We start from the raw sequence: 21701 nt of genomic DNA, 5'->3' as shown, positions 1-21701 counted from the left end.
GGAGAGAGAGGCTGGAGGGTGAGTTAATCACTAATTGTCAATGATTTAACCAATCATATCTAGGTAATAAAGCCTCCATAAAAAACAACTGAAAGGACTTGGGGAGCATCTATTTTGGTGAAGGAACTGAGGTGCTCAGAGGGAGCTACACCCTGGGAGGGCATGGAAGCTCTGTTCCCCTTACCCCATGCCTTGCCCTATATTTCTATTTTTCTGTTCATCTATATCTTTTATTATACTCTTTATAATAAACTGGCAAGTGTAAGTATCTTCTTCCCTGAGTTCTGTGAGTTGTTATAGCAAATTATTGAAGCTGAGAAGGGGGTTGTGGGAATCCTCAGTTTGTAGCCAACTCAGCCAGAAGTACAGGTGACAAGCTGGGACTTGCAATTGGCATATGAAGTGGGGGACAGTCTTACGGACCTGATCCCTTAATCTGTGGTCTGTGCCAACTCCTGGCAGTTAGTGTCAGAATTAAGTTAAATTGTAAGACAACCAGTCAGTGTCTGCTGAGAACTGGAGTGGAAAAACTCACACATTTGGTGTCAGAAGTGGGGCAAATAGAGGAAACAGAGTTTTCCTTTACCTGGATGAAGCAGACTGTTTTGAGCAGTACTTATAAGTATGATAGTCTCTATTTGTTATAATCCTTTTACATATGTTGAAAAGGTTCCCAGGAATTTTAGTAAATCTTTTCCTACCTTTATTCAGCATAAACTTCCTTAAGTTTAAAACAATTTTCTCATTAGACACAACTAAATTTTGATTCTATAATACCATTATTTCTATTGCTTCTCAGCCTTTTGGCTAAGATTAAGTGTAATAGCACTATTTCTGGTAGAATAATGGATAAGAGGAAAATTTTACAGTTTAGCTTATGGATAATTATTGCTATTTCTAAGCATTTGGGATATATTTAACTTTCATGGATTTAGATGTTTTAGGCCAAATTTGTAGTAGCAAATTATAATACAAAATCCAATGAAAATATAGTCATAGTTTTATTATAACTCTGTATTATTTGTAACATACTCATATTACAGGTATCAAAGACTGAAGTGATATGATAAGTTACTTCTTGATTTGTTGTTGAGTCAAAAGTTGGTTTAAGTCTCATTTTTTTTTAATTATCTGGAAATCTGAAATAAAATAAATTATAAAATTAAACTTTACATTGGACTAGAAAGCAAAAAAAAAAAAAAAAAAACACAAAAACCCCAAAACCTTGCCTTTAAGATATTGCAATTGGCCTTGAATAACATGGTCTTGAACTGTGGGAGTCCACTTATATGCAGACTTTTTTCAATAGTAAATACTACAGTACTATACAATCAGTGGCTGGTTGAATCTGCAAATTCAGAGCCAAGGATATGGAGAAAAATATGTATACGGAGGGCTGACTATAGGTTATATGCATATTTTTGACTGTGGGGAGGGTTGGCATCCCTAACCTCCATGTTGTTCAAGGGTCGACTGGATTTTGTATTCTGTAATTTTTAGACATAGCTTAAAAGTACTTAACCTTATGTATTATTTAAAAGTACCTCTATTATTTCTTTCTTTTTTTTTTTTTTTAACCAGTGTTTCAGTATTAGCTTATCAAGTGTTAGATGAAGTTACTTTTTTGTGTTTGGAGAATTACATTATACTTAGTATCTTGCATAATGTGGATACTTAATAGAAAGTTTAACTAGATTTATCATACCCACTGAGGTCCTCTTCTGAAAACTCTGAGGTTTGATATAAACTTTCCATTGTGGATCTTCTAGACTCTTCTAAAAAAAAAAGATGTATACATTTAATGTCTTATCACAAATAGAATTTACAGTTCTTTTGAGTTTGAACGTGGGAATCTCTTTTCAGGGGTCTCTACCCTTATCACCTGTATGACAAAAGTTTATGTATAACTTGTACCACCAGTGCAGATTATATTGGTCAAAGATGGCCACAATGATATCTCCCACTCTACACATTCCTCAAAAGTATGTTCTTGCCACTTCCCCTTCAAGAGGTGGAATCCAATTGCCCTCCTCTTGAAACTGGGCTAGGCATAGTACTATTTTGTAATCAATAGAATGTGGAGGAAGTGACTGCATGACTTCCAAACCTAGATAAGAAAAGGCTGTGCTGCTTCCACCTGGTTCTCTTAGGATATTTGCTTTGGAGGAAGCCAGTCGCCATATAAGAAGTCTTACCACCCTGAGATTATCATCCTGGTGAGACCATGTACAGATGCTCCAGTTGACAGTCCCAGCTGAGCCCAGCCTTCTAGCTATCCTGCCAAAGCTCCACTATGTGAGTAAAACTTTCTTGGATCCTTCAGACCAACCCATCTGTCTGTTGAGTATTATCATTGGGTAACCTAAATGGATGTCTAGCCAAGCCAGGTTCGAATTCCTAACCCACAGAATTCTTGTGATATATGAAATGGCAAATGGAACAGCCACTGTTTGGGGATAAGATGACTTGTTAAAGCAAAACTCTGAAGGACAATTAATTTAGAGAGCAATATAAAGTAACCAAATAATCAAATATGATATGGGAAATTTAGACATAAACAGAAATATTAATTTATTACTTAACTTTCATATCTGCCCTTCTACTTTTTTTTAACATCTTTATTGAAGTGTAATTGCTTTATAATGGTGTGTTAGTTTCTGCTTTATAGCAAAGTGAATCAGCTGTACATATACATATATCCCCATATCTCCTCCCTCTTGTATCTCCCTCCCACTCTCCCTATCCCACCCCTCTAGGTGGTCACAAAGCACTGAGCTGATCTCCCTGTGCTATGTGGCTGCTTCCCACTAGCTATCTATTTTACATTTGGTAGTATATATAAGTTCATGCCACTCTCACACTTCATCCCAGGGTTACCCTTCCTCCTCCCCATGTCCTCCCCTGTACATCTGCATCTTTATTCTGGTCCTGCTCCTAGGTTCTTCATGACCATTTTTTTTTTTTTAGATTCCATATATATGTGTTAGCATTTGGTATTTGTTTTTCTCTTTCTGACTTACTGTACTCTGTATGACAGACTCTAAGTCCATCCACCTCATTACAAATAACTCAATTTCATTTCTTTTTATGGCTGAGTAATATTCCATTGTATATATGGGCCATATCTTCTTTATCCATTCATCTATCGATGGACATTGAGGTTGCTTCCATGTCCTGCCTATTGTAAATAGAGCTGCAATGACAATTTGGTACATGAGTGTCTTTGAATTATGGTTTTCTCAGGGAATATGCCCAGTAGTGGGATTGCTGGGTCATATGGTAGTTCTATTTGTAGTTTTCTAAGGACCCTCCATAAAGTTCTCCATAGTGGCTGTATCAATTTACACTACTACCAAGAGTGCAAGAGGGTTCCCTTTTCTCCACACCCACTCCAGCATTTATTGTTTGTAGATTTTTTGAAGATGGCCATTCTGACCTGTGTGAGGTGCTACCTCATTGTAGTTTTGATTTGCATTTCTCTAATGATTAGTGATGTTGAGCAATCTTTCATGTGTTTGTTGGCAATCTGTATATCTTCTTTGGAGAAATGTCTATTTAGGTCTTCTGCCCAGTTTTGGATTGGGTTTTTTGTTTTTTAGATATTGAGCTGCTGTGCTGCTTGTAAATTTTGGAGATTAATGTTTTGTCAGTTGCTTCATTTGCAAATATTTTCTCCCATTCTGAGGGTTGTCTTTTTGTCTTGTTTATGTTTTCCTTTGCTGTGCAAAAGCTTTTGTTTCATTGCGTCCCATGTGTCTATTTTTGTTTTTACTTCCATTTCTATAGGAGGTGGGTCAAAAATAATCTTGCTGTGATTTATATCATAGAGAGTTCTACCTGTGTTTTCCTCTAAGAGTTTTCTAATGTCTGGTCTAACATTTAGGTCTTTAATCCATTTTCAGTTTATTTTTGTGTATAGTGTTAGGGAGTGTTCTAATGTCATTCTTTTACATGTAGCTGTCCAGTTTTCCCAGAACCACTTATTGAAGAGGCTGTCTTTTCTCCATTGTATATTCTTGCCTCTTTTATCAAAAATAAGGTGACCACATGTGTGTGGGTTTATCTCTGGGTTTTCTATCCTGTTCCATTGATCTACATTTCTGTTTTTATGCCAGGACCATACAGTCTTGATTACTGTAGTTTTGTAGTATAGTCTGAAGTCAGGGAGCCTGATTCCTCCAGCTCTGTTTTGGTTTCTCAAGATTGGTTTAGTTATTGAGGGTCTTTTGTGTTTCCATACAAATTTTGAAATTTCTGTTCTAGTTCTGTGGAAAATGCCATCGGTAATTTGACAGGGATTGCATGGAATCTGTAGATTGCTTGGGTAGAATAGTCATTTTCACAATGTTGATTGTTCCAATCCAAGAACATAGTATATCTCTCCATCTGTTTGTATCATCTTTAATTTCTTTCATCAGTGTCTTATAGTTCTTTGCATAAAGGTCTTTTGTCTCCTTAGGTAGGTTTATTCCTAGGAATTTTATTCTTTTTGTTGCAGTGGTAAATGGGAGTGTTTCCTTAACTTCTCTTTCAGATATTGCATCATTAGTGCATAGGAATGCAAGAGATTTCTGTGCATTAATTTTGTATCCTGCTACTTTACCAAACTCATTGATTAGCTCTAGTAATTTTTTGGTAGCATCTTTAGGATTCTCTACATATAGGGTCATGTCATCTGCAAACAGTGACAGTTTTATTTCCTTTCTGATTTCGATTCCTATTTTTTCTTTTTCTTCTCTGATTGCTGTGGCTAAAACTTCCAAAACTATGTTGAATAATAGCGGTGAGAGTGGGCAACCGTGTCTTGTTCCTGATCTTAGTGGAAATGGTTTCAGTTTTCCACCATTGAGAATGATGTTGGCTGTGGGTCTGTCGTATATGGCCTTTATTATGTTGAGGTAAGTTCCTTCTATGCCTACTTTCTGGAGGGTTTTTATCACAAATGAGTGTTGAATTTTGTCAAAAGCGTTTTCTGAATCCATTAAGATGATCATATGGTTTTTATGCTTCAGTGTGTTAATATGGTATATCACATTGATTGATTTGCATATATTGAAGAATCCTTGAATTCCTGGGATAAACCCCACTTGACCATGGTGTATGATCCTTGTAATGTGCTGTTGGATTCTGTTTGCTAGTATTTTGTTGAGGATTTTTGCATCTAAGTTCATCACAGATATTGCCCTGTACTTTTCTTTCTTTGTGACATCTTTGTCTGGTTTTGGTATCAGGGTGATGGTGGTCTTATAGAATGAGTTTGGGAGTGTTCCTATGTCAGCTCTATTTTGGAAGAGTTTGAGAAGGATAGGTGTTAGCTCTTCTCAAATGTTTGATAGAATTCGCCAGTGAGGCTGTCTGGTCCTGGGCTTTTGGTTTTTGGAAGATTTTTAATCACAGTCTCAATTTCAGTGCTTCTGATTGGTCTTTTCATATTTTCTATTTCTTCCTGGTTCAGTCTTGGAAGGTTGTGCTTTTCTAAGAATTTGTCCATTTCTTCCAGGTGGTCCATTTTATTGACATACAGTTGCTTGTAGTAATCTGTCATGATCCTTTGTATGTCTGCAGTGTCAGCTGTTACTTCTCCTTTTTCGTTTCTAATTCTCTTGATTTGAACCTTCTCCCTTCTTTTCTTTATGAATCTGGCTAATGGTTTATCTATTTTGTTTATCTTCTCAGAGAACCACCTTCTAGTTTTATTGATCTTTGCTATTGTTTCCTTCATTTCTTTTTCATTTATTTCTGATCTGATATTTATGATTTCTTTCCTTCTGCTAACTTTGGGGTTTTTGTTCTTCTTTCTCTAATTACTTTAGGTGTAAGGTTAGGTTGTTTATTTGAGATGTTTCTTGCTTCTTGAGGTAGGATTTTATTGCTATAAACTTCCCTCTTAGAACTGCTTTTGCTGCATCCAATAGGTTTTGTGTCATCGTGTTTTCATTGTCATTTGTTTATAGGTCTTTTTTATTTCCTCTTTGATTTCTTCAGTAATCTCTTGATTATTAAGTAGTGTATGGTTTAGCGTCCATGTGTTTGTATTTTTTCCAGATTTTTTCCTGTTGTTGATGTCTAGTGTCACAGTGTTGTGATCAGAAAAAATACTTGATACAATTTCAATTTTCTTAAATATACCAAGGCTTGATTTGTGACCCAAGATATGATCTATCCTGGACAATGTTCCATGAGCACTTGAGAAGAAAGTGTATTGTGTTTTTAGATGGAATGTCTTCCAAATATCAATTAATTCCATCTTGTTTAACGTGTCATTTAAAGCTTGTGTTTCCACATTTATTTTCATTTTAAATGATCTGTCCATTGGTGAAAGTGGGGTGTTAAAGTCCCCTACTACTATTGTGTTACTGTCTATTTCCCCTTTTATGGCTGTTAGCACTTACCTTATGTATTCAGGTGCTCCTATGTTGGGTGCATAAATATTTACAATTGTTATATCTTCCTCTTGGATTGATCCCTTGATCATTGTGTAGTGTCCTTCATTATCTCTTGAAATAGTCTTTAAAGTCTATTTTGCCTGATACAAGAATTGCTACTCCAGGTTTCTTTTGATTTCCATTTGCATGGAATATGTTTTTCCATCCTCTCACTTTCAGTCTGTTTGTGTCCCTAGGTCTGAAGTGGGTCTCCTGTAGAGAGCATACATACAGGTCTTGTTTCTGTATCCATTCAAGCCAGTCTATGTCTTTTGGTTGGAGGATTTAATCCATTTACATTTAAGGTAATTATCGATATGTGTGTGCCTATTACAATTTTCTTCATTGTTTTGGGTTTGTTATTGTAGAACTTTTCCTTCTCTTGTGATTCCTGCCTAGAGAAGTTCCTTTTTGTCGTAAAGCTGGTTTGGTGGTGCTGAATTCTCTTAGCTTTTGCTTGTCTGTAAAAGTTTTAATTTTTCTCTCAAATCTGACTGTGATCCTTGCTGGGTAGAGTAATCTTGGTTTTAGGTTTTTCTCCTTCATCTCTTTAAATATATCCTGCCACTCCCTTCTGGCTTGCAGAGTTTCTGCTGAAAGATCAGCTGTTAACCTTATGGGGATTCCCTTATGTATTATTTGTTTTTTAACCCTTGCTGCTTTTAATATTTGTTTTTTGCATTTAATTTTTTTTTCTTTTTTTGCCGTACGCGGCCCTCTCACTGTTGTGGCCTCTCCCATTGCAGAGCATACGCTCCAGACACGCAGGCTCAGTGGCCATGGCTCACGGGCCTAGCCGCTCTGCAGCATGTGGGATCCTCCTGGACCCGGGCACGAACCCATGTCCCTTGTGTCGGCAGGCAGACTCTCAACCACTGCACCACCAGGGAAGCCCTGCATTTAATTTTTGATAGTTTGATTAATATATGTCTTGGTGTGTTTCTCCTTGGATTTATCCTGTATGGGACTCTTTGCGCTACCTGGACTTGATTGACTATTTCTTTTCCCATATTAGGGAAGTTTTCAAGTCTAATCTCTTCAAATATTTTCTCAGTCCCTTTCTTTTCCTCTTCTTCTTCTGGGACCCCTATAATGTGAATGTTGGTGTGTTTAATGTTGTCCCAGAGGTCTCTGAGACTGTCCTCCATTCTTTTCATTCTTTTTTCTTTATTGTGCTCTGCAGTAGTTATTTCCACTATTTTATCTTCCAGGTCACGTGTCCGTTTTTCTGACTCAGTTATTCTGCTATTGATTCCTTCTAGAGAATTTTTAATTTCATTTATTCTGTTGTTCAACATTGTTTGCTCTTTAGTTCTTCTAGGTCCTTGTTAAACATTTCTTGTACTTTCTCCATTCTCTTTCCAAGATTTTGGAGCACATTTACTGTCATTACTCTGAATTCTTTTTCAGGTAGACTGACTACTCTTCATTTGTTTGTTCTGGTGGATTTTTATCTTGCTCCTTCATGTGCTGTGTGTTTCTTTGTCTTCTCATTTTGCTTAATTTACTGTGTTTGGGGTCTCCTTTATGCAGGCTGAAGGTTTGTATTTCCCATTGTTTTTGGTGTCTGCTCCCAGTGACTAAGGTTGTTTCAGTGGGTTGTGTAGGCTTCCTGGTGGATAGGACTAGTGCCTTCATTCTGGTTGATGAGACTGGATCTTGTCTTTCTGGTGGGTAGGACCACGTCTGGTGGTGTGTTTTGGGGTGTCTGTGAACTTATTATGATTTTAGGCAGTCTCTCTGCTAATGGGTGGGGTTGTGTTCCTGTCTTGCTAGTTGTTTGGCATAGGGTGTCCAGCACTGTAGCTTGCTGGTCGTTGAGTGGAGCTGGGTCTTAGCATTGAGATGGAGATCTCTGGGAGCACTTTTGCCGTTTGATGTTATGTGGAGCTGGGAGGTCTCTGGTGGACCCATTTCCTGACCTCAGCGCTCCCACCTCAGAGGCACAGGCCTGACATCAGCCGGAGCACCAAGACCCTGTCAGCCACATGGCTCAGAAGAAAAGGGAGAAAAAAGAAAGAAAGGAAAAATAAAATAAAAGATATTAAAATAAAAAATAATTATTAAAAATTAAAAAAATAAATTAATTTTAAAAAGAAAAAAAGGAAAGAGAGAAAGAAGAGAGCAACTAAACCAAAAAACAAATCCAGCAATGATAACAAGCACTAAAAAGTACACTAAAAAAAACACAAAACTATCCAAAAAAAAAAAAAAAAGGACAGACCGAATCCTAGGACTAATGGTAATAGCAAAGCTATACAGACAAAATCACACACAGAAGCATATACATACACACTCAGAAAAAGAGAAAAAGGAAAAATATATATATATCGTTGTTCCCAAAGTCCACCACCTCAATTTTGGGATGATTCGTTGTCTACTCAGGTACTCCACTAATGCAGGGTACATCGAGTTGATTGTGGAGATTTTATCTGCTGCTCCTGAGGCTGCTGGGAGAGATTTCCCTTTCTCTTCTTTGTTTGCACAGCTCCTGGGGTTCAACTTTGGATTTGGCCCTGCCTCTGCATGTAGGTGACCTGAGGGCGTCTGTTCTTTGCTCAGACAGGACGGGGTTAAAGGAGCAGCTGATTAGGGGGCTCTGGCTCACTCAGGTTGGGGGGAGGGAGGGGTACAGAATGCGGGGAGAGCCTGCTGTGGCAGAGGTCTGCATGCCATTGCAACAGTCTGAGGCATGGCATGTGTTCTCCCGGGGCAGTTTTCCCTGGATCATGGGACCCTGGCAGTGGCGGGCTGCACAGGCTCCCAGGAGGGAAGGTGTGGATAGTGACCTGTGCTTGCACACAGGATTCTTGGTGGCTGCAGCAGCAGCCTTAGCATCTCATGCCCATCTCCAGGGCCCACACTGATACCCGTGGCTAGCGCCAGTCTCTGGAGCTTGTTTAGGTGGTGTTCCGAATCCCCTCTCCTTGCGCACCATGCAACAATGGTCTCTTGCCTCTTAGGCAGTTCCAGACTTTTTCCCAGACTCCCTCCCAGCTAGCTGTGGCACACTATTCCCTTTCAGGCTGTGTTCACACAGCCAACCCCAGTCCTCTTCCTGGGATCCAACCTCTGAAGCCTGAGCCTCAGCTCCCAGACCTCACCCCTCCGGCAGGTGAGCAAACAAGCCTCTCAGGCTGGTGAGAGCTGGTTGGTAACGATCCTCTGTGTGGGCATCTCTCCACTTTGCCCTCTGCACCCCTGTTGCTGCGCTCTCCTCTGTGGCTCTGAAGCTTCCCCCCCCGCCACCCCTCATCTCCACCAGTGAAGGGGCTTCCTAGTGTGTGGAAACTTTTCTTCCTTCACAGCTCTCTCCCAGTGGTGCAGGTCCCGTCCCTGTTTTATCTTTTGCCCTACCCAGGTATGTGGGGAGTTTCTTGCCTTTTGGGAGGTCTGAGGTCTTCTGCCAGCATTCAGTAGGTGTTCTGTAAGAGTTGTTCCACGTGTAGATGTATTTCTGACGTATTTGTGGGGAGGAAGGTGATCTCCACATCTTCCTCTTCCGCCATCTTGAAGGTCTCCTACCCTTCTACTTTTGACTTGAATGCACTTATCTAATAAGATGCTCTTTATCCTTGCTTATAACAGGCCTCAGTGTCCAGGTCCCCTTTCATTTCCTGCATTCTACTTTTCATAAAGTTCTGCATATTTCATATTTTGTCCTCATATCCCACGTACCACAACTCCTGAAACATTTCCACTATATTCTCACTTTATTTTCTGAAATTCCTTCTACTTTCTTGCTCTGACAGAATCTTGGCTGTCCTCTGAGGATACTGCTAGCCCAGAAGCCCTTCTTGTTTTTCTTTTCATCAGTCCTCTTACCATGGTACTTGGAGATGGGCAGGTGTCCTCCTCCTTATTGTTCTCTTTCAGCGTATTTGCCCTCCCTTCTTCCCTTCCTAAAACTCACATCATCAGTTTATATAATCAACTATTGCTGTGATCTACCTGCAACTGGATTGTTCTCAGTTCATTTCATCATTGGCTCATTGTCAATTTCCCACTACTTTCTTAATTTAGCAATTTAAGTGTATGTTTAGAAGAGTCTTTCACCCTGGGTCTCAATTCCTTGAGCTCTGTTCTTTTAGATCTTGTCTTTTACCTTACCATAGCCATTAATTCCCATGCTTATTCTCAGACTTTTTCATTACCTGTAATTGCAAGCCCCCCTCAAACTCAGTTTTCTGCATTCAACTAGTAGACTGCCAGCTTTTTTTTTTTCTGGATCACTCCCTCTATTACCCCACCACTAGCAATTCTTCAACCCCACTGGGACTTGCAATTCTACTATCTTTTCATTGTTCCTCCCTGTTTGGATTTCTTCTTTCCCTTCTTTGTACCATTTAAACTCCATGGTCATTCACCCTCTTGCATATAGGCTGACTTCCTTAACCTTTTTTTCTCACTTTGTTATATTCTCTTGACAAAACTATAATCCCAGTTAAATCCAACTCTCTTCCTATTCCTCTCCCGCAGTGTAAGGCTCTGTGTGGCTGGAAAAACATACAAGTGGGTCTCACTTTAAATTCATGGTCACCGACATTAGGGGGAACTCAATACTTTAAGGCCATCCTATTAAATGTTCCTAGTCCATTCATTCTTCCACTCTCCTAGATGACATTTACTCTTTCTTCCATTTTCTCAAACCTCCAACTCTCTATATTCATTATCATTCTCAGCTGATGATTTATTTTCCAGTTTCATAGAGGAAATATAACATAGTAGGAAAAAGCTTCCACAAGCTGTGTCAAGAGTTACTTACTTGTTTCTGTTCTATATGCTTCATGTCTCCCATACTCCCATCTAAGGTCAACCCCTCTAGGTCTTCACTAGATCTCATCCTCTCTTACCTACACAAGACACGGCTCTAGTAATTCCTTCTGTCTTTCACTTATCAGTTTTTTTGCACTCTACTAAATCTTTCCAATCAACATATACATATTTTGTTGAAGACACATGAGTAAGTTCTCATCAATGAATGTGGACAGAATGATACATACTGCTTCTGGGCCTGAGCATTAGGCATTGGGCATTCATTTCTCCTTAAGCTTCCCATTTTCCTCAATCTTGAACATGGAAATTTACGATTCAGTTTCAACCATGCAGACAATAACAACATCCAAGTTAATGGTTCTCAACTGGGATGATTTTGCTCCACAGGGCAGATTTGGAAATATCTGGAGATATTTTTGTCATCAAAACTGGTCGGTGGAAGTGCTACTGGCATCTAGTGGGTAGAGACCAGGAATGCTGCTTAATATCCTACAATGCTCAGGACAGCCATTCCCCACCCTTCTCTCCAACAAAAAAAATCATCCAGCTCAAAATTTTTATAGTGCTATATTGAGAAACCCTGCCCTGGGGGATGGTGGAACAATAAGACAGAAGGTCATGGTTCCCTGAATGCCTGTGGGACTACCTTGTAAATGTAGACAGCTCACTTCAGGATTAAGGAAGAAACAAACTTCTATATTCTTAAGCTACTGTACTTTTGGGACTCTTTGTAATAGTAGCTTAGCCTTTACTTTAACTGATATATTCCATCACCTTTTGAAGTAAAGAACTACGCTGGGCTTCTCAGTTTAATATTTTGATTGCACCACAATACAGAGAACCATCCTGACACCCTAATGCCTGTTTTATACTATCTAATGTCTTAAACTCAGCATTCTCTTTGGTTTGGCAGGATGTAACAATATTTTTTAAATAGGAGAAATTGTTCCTGGATTTTCCAAGTTTGAAATTATGCCTGGTTGGTCTCAAATAATTGTTTAGCATTCAATCCTCAGATGCTCACCAAAGGTGATTTTTATTGTGGAACAGTTTTCATGTAGATTCTCTGAGAAGAATAGCTACATCTGCAGCTACTCTTTTATTCAACTTGGGCCACAATTGCTAGTTTAAAAAAAAGACATTGATACTTGCTGAGTTAGGAAACCTTAGCAAAGGTTAATTTATACAGGGGAATATTTGAAGTTATCATTCAGGTTTTCTGAGACTTCTGTTCATTTGCAACAAGGTGAGCATCATGGGATTGTTGACTCTTGGTTCCATCTTGGAAAAGCACTCATTTTGATTCCTAACCTAGGTTTCCTGTTGTGGGTCTGTTCTTAGGGTATGATTTGAGATGTTTGATCTTCAAGGAAGCTGGAAGATTAGGACCCATATCACTCCAGCAAGGGAGACCAGAACCAGTGCAAAGCTGAGAGTTTGGTATTTGCTTACACCGCCTACCATTTCAATAGAAATAGGCACTTCCCTGTTGCTAATAGTAAAGACTCTCAAAGGGTAGATTCCCTCAAGTGGGCAACAAAAGGATCTCATTTTACCACATTTTAGCCTACCTTGTACCAAAGAGCAATAGAATAAGTCAACGATGCTGAATTGCAATAAACCTACAAACCCATTCCTTTACTTGAAAACAATGGCATATAATTTTCATATAATACAGTACTACATATAAATGAGATTAAAAAAAATGTTATCTATAGGGGAGTATAAGTTGAAATGAGAGATGCTACCTGGTAGTTTTGTGACTGAAAAGGTGAATGAATTTTTATCATTTCGTCATGCAAAACATTTTTAGTGGCCTTACTAGAAAAAGGTAAATAATAACTCATACATAAATGTTGTGTCAGTTTATAGACTAGACCCCTGGTAATGGATTCAACCTTTCCACAACAAATCAAAAGTATTGTTGTATGCTCACATGAATATACAACAGTCATTACCTTAAATTTAAAACTCACTATAAGCAGCAAACACGTAGAGCAGGATATGAAGGATGTATTGTATCAGTGTGGTCTGCAGAGGATTTCTTCAAAAGGTTTTTGCTTTGTTGAAATATGTGTTGCAGTTCAAAGCTAAAGGTATTACTTCTGAATAGTCATTATAGGGTTGATTACGTTTGTATATTATATTTAGCTGGACCCTGCAGGCTATTATTCCATTAGGTCTGCCAGTCCTGCTATTGTCACAAAGTTGATCACCAAATGTTAAAAGACTGTGTTTTCTGTTGACCTTATCAAAATGTCTCAAAAGGCTTTGTTAACAAATAAAATTCAGGTTGTGTTTCATGAAAATGATTAAGAATAAATACCATGTATGAAAACTGCTCGTATATTATGGGTGATCTTAGCATTACGCCATTATTAGTGAGGAGATTATATTTTGCTTTAGTATTATAGCACAATTCAATTTTAGTAGAAATAGTTCTTTTTCATGCTCATAGTAGACAGTCTCAGAGACTGATTTCCAAAAAAAGGACAGAAGTCGCTCCCCCTCTCTCATGTATTCAAATCACATAAAATTAACACCATGGAAGTAAGCCCAGTATATCAATATTAATACAGTGCTATATCTACAATGGCCTATTACAATGTGGTTTTAGAAAGTAACTGTACTGAGGAGAACAGAGTATATACATTGAAAATTTGTCATTCATACTTGATAATCAGAAAATCACTTTAAATAAATAAATTAAAATTTAACTGCTTATCTTCTAGACAGTGTTATGTAGTTTCATTCATTTAATCACAACAGTTGGAAAATTTTAAAGAAACAAGTTGAATATATATTCTTATAAGTCCCGAGTCCAATTGCCAATATAAGGCATATTTTGATAACCTTGACTTTTAACCTATGTCATTAGGAATTAATGACAAAGTAACAAAATGAAAGTATATTTTTGATAAAGATATTGACAGGGATGGTTTTATTATTTCAAATAGCCTGTATAAAATTTTCACTAGAATCACAAAAGCTGTTCTTTGGGAACAAAGATGATTTTGAAGCTATCTCAATTGAACAGCTCATCTTTGAATTATGTTCCCAGAAGTAGGATCGGCACAGACTCCCGTGTCCTTTTTGGCATGGTCCTCCTTGTAACTGATGGTGTGTAAAATGGCTGGTCAGGGATATAGCCTGTGAGCCTGGAGCACAGCCAGATACACATTATGGCCTCATCGGCACTGTTCTCTCATCAACTGAACTTTTTAGCAAGTGGAAGTTTCCTAATATTTCTTGTACTTGCTTGCCTTTAGCCACCCCACTTGTTACTCACAATAGAGAAGGCCTTGCGTATCAGTCAGGAGGAAGCAGATGGCACATTCAACTGGGATTTTGAAGAGATGTTAATGAGGGGCTATTAAGAGATGAGGGCAGGGCTAGAATGACAAGAGATCCTGAGGCACCCAGTGACTGCCAGTGGAGGGATGCTACGCCATTATCTTCCCCAAGCTGAAGGTAAAGGGGGACTGGATGGCGTTATTGGACCCTGAGTGAGGGATGGAAGTTTAGAATAGTGCTCACCCAACTGAACCTAGAAGCAGCGGTTGTAGTGTCACAGCTGTCAGAACTCAGCTGAAGTCAGGGCCTAAGGAATAATTCCTGATCTTTCCACCTCCTAACCTCCCATCCCCTGCTGATAACTCCCTTTAGATAAATCCAAACCAGGAAGACAGCAGGCAAGTTAACCTGTGAGATGCAGTCTGAAATCAGTCTCCTGGGACACAGAGCAAAGTGGGAGAATGGATCTTGTGTAGTGTGTGTGTGTGTGTGTGTGTGTGTGGTGTCAAATTGCATATAATAATCACAAAGTGCAAATGTCACCAGTTTGGTCATGTGAAGCATGGTTTAAATGTCAACATACTTGATGCTAGTATATGATTTGATATTTCTCTTTTCCTTGTCTTTCTTTCCCCTTTCTCTTTTTCTCCTCCTTGCCCCCCTGTTTTTTTGTGTTTTTTTTTATAATACTGGTTTGTCATTCATGGTACTTCTCATTTACAGTCTATAAAAACTCTATGAACCGAAGACTGAGATTACAGAGTTAATCCCACTTTCCCATAAAAACAAACAAAACAAAAACCACCACCAAAGCCAACCAAAACAACCCAAAAAACCAAAACCATACAAGTTTTATTAGTAATACTTTCCTATTTTCTGTTAACAAACAAAAAGGTAATTTCTTCCAACTGTGTTTTGAAGCAGAAGTAATGATGTGGTTATTCTATATCTGATGAGTATAAGAGTCAAGATATAAACACTTTTAAGGCAGAACACATCAAGTTTGGGTAGACTCTCTTAAGTGTCAAAAACTGACATGTGACCTTTCATATTACAGGTTCTGGTATACAGCAATTCCCTTTTCAAAGGTTCTTGTTCATATATGAAGCCTATTAAAATTTGTACAAGGATCAGAAGTATATTTGAACTCAAAATTATAGGTTCTTTCCCCTCCCTTAAGCATCATTATCTTAAATAGAATGGAGCCAGACTTGGATGAAGCATTGAAGAGATCACATTGACACAGAATTATTCTGAGTTTCTTTTTCAAGGTATCTAAACTTTTAATGAGAGTATCTTATTCACATCTGTCAGTCTGTTCAGACACTGAATACTTTCTTAAGATAAATATAGTGTTGATGTCTTCATACAGTTTTTAAAATTTCTCCAATTAATGCCACATTACAAATTCTGCAGTTTTTCTAGTCAAGATGGAATAACCAAAATCAGAGTACCCTCTTTCCTGAAACATCTCCCCTTCCCCCCAAAAAACGCCCTAAGTCTCAGACCCCACTCTAGACCTAGTAAATCAGAATCTGCATTTTAAAAGAACACCAAGGTCATCTGTTTGCTCACTAAAGTTTGAGACCCTTTGTTTTGTATAACCTTCCTCTTATTTATACCTACTATTTAAGGTAGGAGCAAAATAGCCTGTTTGGTAAAAAGAGGAAGGATAGCTTGTCTTTTGTTCAGTTGCAACATTCAGATCATGAGTAAAAATTAAATTCATTTCCATGGATTGAGAGTGTATTTTGTATGAGGGAATGTGATAGAACTTTAAAACATTTTTTAAATTAAAAAAATTTCATATCCTAACTATTGTCATACATACTTTATTGAAGTATATACAGTATTGTGCTAGTTTCTGGTGTACAGCAAAAGTGATTCAGTTGTGCATACATACATACATATATATATTCTTTTTCATATTCTTTTTCATTATAGGTTAGTACAAGACATTAAATATAGTTCCTTGTGCTATACATTAGGACCTTGTCTTTTAATCTATATTATATATAGTAGTTTGTATCTGCTAATCCCATACCTCTAATTTTTCCCTCCCCCACCCCCTTTCCCCTTTGGTAACCATAAGTTTGTTTTCTATGTCTGTGAGTCTGTTTCTCTTTTGTAAATAAGATCATTTGTATCATAGTTTAGATTCCACATATAAGTGATATGATATTTGTTTTTCTCTGTCTGATTTACTTCACTTAGTATGATAATCTCCAGGTCCATCCATGTTGCTGCAAATGGCATTATTTCATTCTTACACTCCGGAAGTGCCTGATCTCAGAAGCTAAGCAGGGTTGGGCCTGGTTAGTACTTGGATGGGAGCCTCTTTTTTTAAACTGCTCAACCTCCCTAACGTGACGATAAGGAAACCAAAGGTTGAAGGGATTGACTTTTTTTTTTAAATTGAAGTAGAGTTGATTTACAATGCTGTGGCAATCTCTGCTGTACAGCAAAGTGACTCAGTTATACACATGCAGCAACATGGATGCAACTAGACATTATCATACTAAGGGATTGACTTTTGCTCAATATAACACAGGTGAAAACTGGCTCAGTGGAGATGCAAACCCAGGTCAGTTTGGATCCAAAGCCCATGTTCATAACTTCTATACTCAGTCTCACACCAGTGAATTCAAAAGAAGGAAGGTAATAGGAAAGCCTCTTAGGCAGCTGTATTAGGCAGCTGTAGAGGAGGATTTATTTGACCTTGTGGAGAACTGCCATGAAAATCCTATCTAGTCCTTAATTGTCGTTTGTCTATTTTCTTGTCTTCTAGAGATGGTTTCTAACATAGCAGTTAAAAAAAATTGCCACGTGCCCCAGGGATCTCCCTGAAGACCACTAAGCTGACAGGAAATCTAGGACAACTGGGCTTGGGCAATGAGGAACCTAATCCAGGGTTTCCATCAGGTGCGTTGTTGCCTTTATTTCATTATACTTTGACTCAACCCCTAATGGATTCAGCTTCATAAAGTAAGAAAAAGAGGGGAAGAAAAGCAATTTATTCATGTTTTCACTGGAACTCACTGCAGACATGAACTTTCTCTAAAAATGCAAATCATTTGGTGCAACACAAGAGAAACTCAGTAGCTAAAGCTCTTAGAGGAAAGCGCTTTCCCAGAGCTAATGTTTTCATGCTCAGTGATTGAATAAATCGATCCATTTATTACAACATCTTCACTTAAGTTTTTTCTCCCTAGATGAATGTGTATAAGCGCACTAGGGGACTTTCTTTATCACTAAGAGAATTGATTACACTTGTTAATTTGGCTTTTAATCCTAGATATAACAAAACAAATACCATAAACAAGTGTAGAAGAAATCAATATAGATCTGCTCAATATCAGATTGATCAAAAAAGGATTTAGTAAGACTCTAAGATGTAAAATACTAACGTACAAGCAAAGCCCTTACTTATGTAATATGGTTCTAGACGAGCTAGGATCTGAGAGAAACTATTTCTGAAAACAGAAACGGTGCACTTTTGTTGCATTAAAGAAAAATCCCCACAAGGCTTACCTATCCAAGGTATTTAATGTGAATATTTGTTTTTAAAAGATTTCTTGTCTTTTGTCCAATCTTCTTAATTCACAGGGCACCATATCACAGATTTGTTATGCTACATAAAGCAAAAATTACACTTAACAAGGGTAAGGTTGGTCATAAAAATAGATAAAACAACACTCTTAAAGGCTCAGATATCACAAGGAAAGGTTGTCAGCCATTCTTTTCAGAGAAGGTGAGGACAATGAGAAATACAAATCATACACAAAGACTTCTACAATGCTACTTAGACCAGCTCTGGGCCATTACCACATGTGTTTTGTAAAATCCAAGTAGCAAACCAATTGCTCAGTGAACACTCTTTATTAAACATATTTTTAATTCCAGTTGTATAATAATAAATGAGACAGATTCACGCTACTTTACTCTCCAAATGACACAAATTTTAGACTGCTTTTCCAATAGTGGATATAGCTTATGTTACCCATACGCTGGGTCTGTCCACTGGTAACCCCTATTCAGTTGTCATTCATTCAACAGATATTCACTGGGTATCACCTGAGAGAAAAACACACATTTCTGACATAGGTGTTGGGGTACAGTTGGTAGCAGTATTCAAATTAGATGGATTCAGGAGTGCATGGCTGGGGAAGGGGTTGCAGTGGGGGACTCAATCTATAATCACAGCATGATTCTCTGTACTAGTGCCTGGTCTTCAGAGAAGGAATGAGAGTTTTATGTACAATTTATTAAAGCAATTAATAGGATAGTCTAGGAGGGAGCACAGGGTTTCAAAACAAACACTAAGACATTAACAGAATACATATAATAAATGCATTTAAATGCTTGTCTCAGGGAAAATAAGCCTGTTGGGTTTTCCATGGTAAGACTCAGATTCCTCAGTAGCTTGATTGGTGGGTCAAAAATTTGAAGAGCAGAGAATCTCTCTGTTAGAGCACGTTCCCTTAATGGGTACACATTACATACTGCACACATATTTTGAATTATAGATAAGAAGAAGTCATTTTTGAAAAACTTTTTGTGGTTTGAACTTAAGTATATAATCACCATTTCTTTGTTATCTTCGTATTATAGACTTTTCTTTTTTGAAAAGTAGTATATTCATACCTGTACCTTGCATGATATCTTAGAGATAGAACATATTTAGTGTTTTCTGAATGAACACAGTTTTTAGCTTGTGATTTACTTTAAAAAATGTGACATTCCATCGACAGATGAATGGGTGAAGAAGATGTGGTACATATTTGCAATGGAATACTACTCAGCTATAAAAAAGAATGAAACAATGCCATTTGCAGCAACATGGATGAACCTAGAGATTGTCATACTAAGTGAAGTAAGCCAAACAGAGTAAGACAAATATCATATGATATCACTTATATGTGGAATCTAAAATGTGACACAAATGAACTTATCTATGAAACAGAAACAGACTCACAGACATAGAGAACAGACTTGTGGGTGCCAAGGGGCAGGGAGGGAAGGACTGGGAGTTTGGGGCTAGCAGATGCAAACTATTATATATAGAATGGATAAACAAGGTCCTACTGTATAGCACAGGGAACTCTATTCAGTATCCTGTGATAAACCATAATGGAAAAGAATATTAAAAAAGAAGGTATATATATGTACAACTGAATCACTTTGCTGTACAGCAGAAATTAACACAGCATTGTAAATCAACTATACTTCAGTAAAAACAGAATCTCAACTTCGCTTGTACCAAAAACAAAAGTGACATAATAAAGTATTGCTTGGCACATAGTAGATGACCAATAAATGTCTGTTGAAAGACAGAATGAACGACTTACACCTGTTCTTAAATGTTTAGGTGAGAGCACAAAACATATATAAAGACAAAACTATTGGTTTGAAAAGGTAGCTAATAAAAAAAATTCTCCAGCAAGATCTACGGACAACTCTTTAACGAGTACATAAGAAATACTCCATTTTTAAGGACTGGTTTTCTTCTTGAATATATTATTTGCTTATCTTACAAGTAAAGCAGACAAAGTCTAAACTTTTAGTCACAATATCTGAAGTTCTTCAGGGAAGAAATGGGATCTTTATGAACAATTGCTTAAAATAATTTAACACAGTTAAGTTTGAAGAAATCCTTTTTTTTTTGAGGGAGGGACTATTATCGATTTTTTTAATTGAAGTACTGTATAGTTGATTTACAATGTTGTGTTAGTTTCAGGTGTACAGCAAAGTGATTCAGTTATACACACATCTGTATCTATTTTTTTTTTAAGATTCGTTTCCCTTATAGGTTATTGCAAAATATTGAGTAGAGTTCTCTGTGCTACACAGTAGGTCCTTGTTGGTTATCTATTTTATATATGGTAGTGTGTTGTTAATCCCAAACTCCTAATTTATCCCTCCCCTGCCCTTCCCCCTTTGGTAACCATAAGTTTGTTTTCTATGTCCGTGGGTCTACTGCTGTTTTGTAAATAAGAAAGAACTGCTTACTTAATTTTTCCTTCCTTCCATCTTAAAGAAGGCTTAACCTACACAAAGTATCTTAATTTTCATGGATTCACTTATTTTAAAGAGCAATGAGGATATGGAGTCACCTTTCTGTATATTGGTTATGTAATTGTATTTGGCATAGAGGGCAGAAGAGGGGAAGAACAGCAGAGTTGGAAGACTGTTTTTCCTTACTACACAAATAACCTCCTCCCTTCAAGTTTACCTTCTTTGGCTTTCTTGCACTGTGGTTGGGGAAAAAAAAGAAAGGTACTATATCCTTTTTTTTTCTTTCATCAATTTTTTTTATTAGGGTATAGTTGCTTTATAATGTTGTGGTAGTTTCTGCTGTGCAATGAAGTGAATCAGCTATATGTATACATATATCCCCTCCCTCTTGGACCTCCCACTCCCCCTATCCCACCCATCTAGGTCACCACAGAGCACTAAGCTGAGCTCCCTGTGCTATACAGCAGGTTCCCACTAGCTATCTGTTTTACACATGGTAGTGTATATATGTCAATCCCAATCTCCCAATTCATCCTCCCTCCATCCCCACCCCCTGCCTCCCTGTGTCCACAGGATGGTTCTCTACATCTGTGTCTCTATTCCTGCCCTGCAGATAGGTTCATCTGTACCATTTTTCTAGATTCCTCATATATGCATTAATATATGATATTTGTTTTTCTCTTTCTGACTTACTTCACTCTGTATGACAGACTCTAGGTCCATCCACATCTCTACAAATGACCCAATTTCGTTCCCTTTTATGGCTGGGTAATATTCCATTGTATATATGTACCACATCTTCTTTATCCATTCCTCTGTCAATGGACATTTAGGTTGCTTCCATGCCCTGGTTATTGTAAATAGTGCTGCAATGAACATTGCGGTGCATGTGTCTTTTTTTTTTTTTTTTTTTTTTTTGCGGTACGTGGGCCTCTCACTGTTGTGGCCTCTCCCGTTGCGGAGCACAGGCTCCGGACGCGCAGGCTCAGCGGCCATGGCTCACGGGCCTAGTTGCTCCGCGGCCTGTGGGATCTTCCTGGACCGGGGCACGAACCCGTGTCCCCTGTATCGGCAGGCGGACTCTCAACCACTGCGCCACCAGGGAAGCCCGCATGTGTCTTTTTGAATTATGGTTTTGTCAGGGTGTAGGCCCAGTAGTGGGATTGCTGGGTCATAAAGCCGACAAATTTT

The 21701-nt window shown here is 38.1% G+C and overlaps 1 protein-coding gene across 1 annotated transcript in view; it reads right to left on the bottom strand.

Moving 5' to 3' along the window:
• Positions 1-1686: 1686 nt before the first annotated feature.
• The window catches only part of TTC29 (tetratricopeptide repeat domain 29), a 253274-nt gene continuing 233259 nt past the window's right edge, over positions 1687-21701 (bottom strand). The window contains exon 12 of the mRNA XM_067734746.1: positions 1687-1775. Within this exon, the coding sequence (XP_067590847.1) occupies positions 1687-1775 (89 nt within the window). The remainder of the gene's footprint in view (positions 1776-21701) is intronic.

This window comes from Pseudorca crassidens, chromosome 4, assembly GCF_039906515.1.
Source record: "Pseudorca crassidens isolate mPseCra1 chromosome 4, mPseCra1.hap1, whole genome shotgun sequence".
Classification (NCBI taxonomy): Eukaryota; Metazoa; Chordata; class Mammalia; order Artiodactyla; family Delphinidae; genus Pseudorca; species Pseudorca crassidens.
The sequence above is the reverse complement of the archived record's forward strand: the minus strand, read 5'-3'. Positions and strand labels throughout refer to the sequence as shown.